We start from the raw sequence: 4344 nt of genomic DNA, 5'->3' as shown, positions 1-4344 counted from the left end.
AACTGAGGTGGAAAACGTGGAGGGCTAGTTCATATAGATTACTCTAAAAATTCCATATGTCTCTATTTATGTGCAGGGACATTTTAATTTTCACTAACAAGGCATGAATTATTTATTAGAATTAAATTTATATTACAGAAACTGGCAACAGTGGAATCACTGATGGAAAATGGAAACATGTTGCAGAAAGTGGGGTATTTGTTGATGTTGAACACCCTAGGCCTGGTTTTGATTTGAGTACAAGTCTTTTTCTAACCATTGGTGGTAGAAAGTTATTTGAAATTGCCAAGGCTTAAATATCAAGTATTTATCTGTGTATCTTTTTGTTATTTACCTAATAAGTGTGCCAAATAGCCAGAGTAGTAATTTTAGGATTTACTAATATGATAAAATGTTGAGGGGGATTCATTTATTAAAAGTGTGAACAATGGTTAATATTTAAAGTGTATATACACTGGCCCACTTGCTACTGGAAATAATATGCTCGTGATAAATGCTTTGTGTCAGGTTGCTTATAGTGCCTGTAAAGGTAGAAACTCATGGGGCTGAGTCAGGAGTCCAAACTTGTCCTAGGTAAACCTGAAAAGATGGAAGAAATTATACATGCATTTCTGCTGCAGCCTCATGTGTATATCTTCATTCATTCTGCTTCACACATTATAAGACCTTTCTTTTTATGTCCTCCCTACTTTCACCTGTTATCTTCCCTAAGTTTGCCAAATCAGGGATTTTTTTTTTTTATTGGTTAAGGAATGTGCAATTTTAATTGTGTAATTTTTGTTGTGTAGTAGAACATATTTTTTATGAAAATATTGTTGATAATATTAAGGTATATATATATACACACACACATATGTATATATATTAGGATATATATATATATGTATATATCAGAAAGGTTAACCTAAAGCACCTAAAGTTAATAATCAGTTAATAAAAATTTTATTGATTATCTTTATTTAATAAATAATGTAAGTTAAACAAAATGTTAATAAAAGACACATGAAAATACAGCAGGTGGCAATGTGCATTGAGGAAGGTTTTAATGGAGGGTATGGAAACATCTAATTGATGAGATTCTGTCACAAACTCTGAAACACTAGACAGAAGCTATGGGACAGGTAAATTTTGAGGGTTATCCAAAGTCTTAAATTCTATGTTTATTTGATCTTGTATTATGCCTAGAAAAGACAGAAAATGCAAAAACTATTAATACTAATATTCATGCACCACCAATCGCTGTGCCAAGCCATCTTCTTGAACTTTAGTGTCATTCTTAGAATGATGACAAGGTTCTTTGTGCTTCTGTTCTGTCTCTCTTGCCTCTGTTTTGTATAATTTCCTTTGAACCATTAATTTCTTTTCCTGTTCTATATTAACAATACTGGCAAGTGCTGATTTTCAACAAAAGGATAATTAATATATATTTTCCACACCACTTGTTCTCACCCTTTAGCATGCATCAAAACCACCTGGAGGCCAGGTTAAACTGCAAAGTGTGGGCCACATCCCAGAGTTTTATAATTTTCTTTTTTTTCTTTTTTTTTTAAATTTTATTTTGTCGATATACATTGTAGCTGATTAATGCTCCCCATCACCAAAACCTCCCTCCCTTCTCCCTCCCCCCCTCCCCCCCAACAATGAGTTTTATAATTTTCAAGTCTCATAATGAGGTTGCAGAATTTGGAATCCTAAGAAATTCCAGGTGCTGCTGCTGCTGCTGTTTGAGGACTGCAATTTGAGAACCACTCTTCTGTGTCACACTTCACAGAACACTTGAAGCCTCTTTCCTGTCTCTGTGTCTCCTTTCTGTCTTCAGTCTGCTTCCCAGAAATAATTTTTTGTTGTTGTTATTTTATCCAACAGGAATCACGATGTTATCTGAAGGAAATCAAAGCAGCACATTCACTTTTACTCTCCTGGGTTTTTCAGAATACCCAGAATTTCAGGTTCCACTCTTTCTGGTTTTCTTGTCCACCTACACAGTCACTGTGGTGGGGAATTTGGGCATGATAATCATCATCAAGGTCAACTCAAAACTCCACACAATCATGTACTTTTTCCTGAGTCACTTGTCCTTTATAGATTTCTGTTATTCCACCGTAGTTACACCGAAACTGTTGGAGAACTTGGTTGTGGAAGACAGAACCATCTCTTTCTCAGGCTGCATCACACAATTTTGTTTCACTTGCAGTTTTGCAGTGACAGAAACTTTCATGCTGGCAGCGATGGCCTATGACCGTTTTGTGGCTGTTTGTAACCCCTTGCTCTATAGCACTACTATGTCTCAGAAGCTTTCTGCTCTTCTGGTGGGTGGGTCCTACACATGGGGTATAGTGTGTTCCCTGACACTCACATATTTTCTTCTTACACTGTCCTATTGTAAGTCTAGCATCATGAATAATTTTATCTGTGAGTACTCTGTTATTATCTCTGTCTCCTGCTCAGACCCCTATATCACCCAGATGCTATGTTTTATTATTGCTGTATTCAATGAGGTGAGCAGCCTGATGATTATTCTCATGTCATATATACTCATTTTCATCACTGTTCTGAAGATACCTTCTGCAAGTGGGCGCCAGAAAACCTTCTCCACCTGTGCCTCCCACCTGACTGCCATCACCATCTTCCACGGAACCATCCTTTTCCTTTACTGTGTTCCTAACCCTGAAACTTCTTCACTTGTAGTTAAAGTGGCTTCTGTGTTTTATACAGTGGTGATTCCCATGCTGAACCCATTGATCTACAGCCTTAGGAACAAAGATGTGAAGGACACATTCAAAAAATTAGTTGTCACCAAATTGCTTTGTTACTCATTATGCTATTTTTAGACTTATTTTATTGATGTAAAAGTAGTTTACTATGCTACTGATTTCCCAACTCTTACAGTGCAAGTGGTATTCCAATTATTTAATCAACCCATTATTGGTTAATAAAGGGTTATTAAAATTGACTACAATATATATTGAGAAGTAAAGATAATAAAATAGATATTTGGTTATATATCTATGGCAGAACAACATTATGATTATTGATTTTTGTTTACATCGATGTTTAGTGAAATAGCCGATAGCCATTTAAATCACAAACTAAAACAAAAACAAAAACCTTAAAATTTGGACCATCTGTAGCAATATTTATAAATTATTTTTAAATACTTTATATCCTAGAATTTTATATGTGTTTTTCTAAAGTAACATTAATTTCCAGTGCATCGGTATGAGTAGGTTTAGCGCAGTCCCTGAAACTTGTCCTCAGGACGCCCGCACTCCGGGAAGAGCTTTGGAAATGCTTCAGCTACTGTAGCTTGTACAACGATTCTCTCTCTGTATTTTCTTGTGTTAAATGGCAGACGTCGATTTTTATTCATGAAAACTATAGCCTACTGCCTAGCAAACAAAATCGAATAAAGTATTGTTTTGCTTTTCTCACATGCATGCTCTATTTTATTACAAAACTGATTTGAATAATCAAGGCAGTGGCATATTAGAGTAATAGAGTCCAAAATTGGATGCACACATAATTGGTCATTCAAATTTCAACCATCATGTCATTATAAATTAATGCGAAAAGACATATATATATATATATAAAACAAAGAATAAAAAAAACCCTGCATATCCATATGTATAAAAGAGCCTTAATTTTTCACATTATACACAACTATTAACTTGAATTGAATGGAAAGTATCATAGATCTAAACACAAATGTAAATCCTGCAAAATTTGAGCACAAAACATAGGGAGAATCTTTCCAAATTTGGAGTAAAATCTTTTTAGATTAAATGCAAAAAGAACAGCTCATCAAAAAATTGATAAAATTAATTTCATCTAAATTAAAAATATGTAGTAAAGGTTTCTTAGTGATGAAAGACACATTAAGAAAATAAAAATGTAAGCACTGATTATGAATAAATATTTGCAATTTGAATGTCTGACAATGTATTTGTATTTAGAACATATAAAGAACCCCTACACTCAAAACAAGAAAACGAACTATCCATTTACAGAATGGTTAAAATTGTTGAGCAGACACTTGACTAAAGAAGATTTGTAAATCCTTGCTAAAAACATGGGCAGACACTAAGTATTATTAGTCATCAGTGAAAGTTATTTTAAAATTATGATAAGATGCCACTGAAAAATGTTTAGAAAGGTTAAAATGAATACAACTGAAATGCCAGGTACTGGTTAGAACATAGAGAACGAGAATGCTCATATATTTGAGATGGTGGTAAAAGGTGCATTGACATGAAATACAGTTTAGCAGTATCTCGTGAATAGACTTATTATGGGGACTTTCCATACAATCCAACAATTTATTTCCTAGGTATTTGTGCACGA

General features: G+C 34.1%; 1 protein-coding gene across 1 annotated transcript; it reads left to right on the top strand.

Annotated features, from left to right (window-relative positions):
• Positions 1 to 1874: 1874 nt before the first annotated feature.
• LOC134376505 (olfactory receptor 5D13-like) lies at positions 1875 to 2831 on the top strand. Its single transcript, XM_063095030.1, has one exon. It carries the CDS (start codon positions 1875 to 1877, stop codon positions 2829 to 2831), a length of 957 nt encoding a protein of 318 aa, XP_062951100.1.
• The last annotated feature ends 1513 nt before the right edge of the window (positions 2832 to 4344 follow it).

Source organism: Cynocephalus volans, chromosome 4 (genome assembly GCF_027409185.1).
Source record: "Cynocephalus volans isolate mCynVol1 chromosome 4, mCynVol1.pri, whole genome shotgun sequence".
Lineage (NCBI taxonomy): Eukaryota > Metazoa > Chordata > Mammalia > Dermoptera > Cynocephalidae > Cynocephalus > Cynocephalus volans.
Note: the sequence above shows the minus strand (reverse complement) of the source record. Positions and strands in the feature narration are given on the sequence as shown.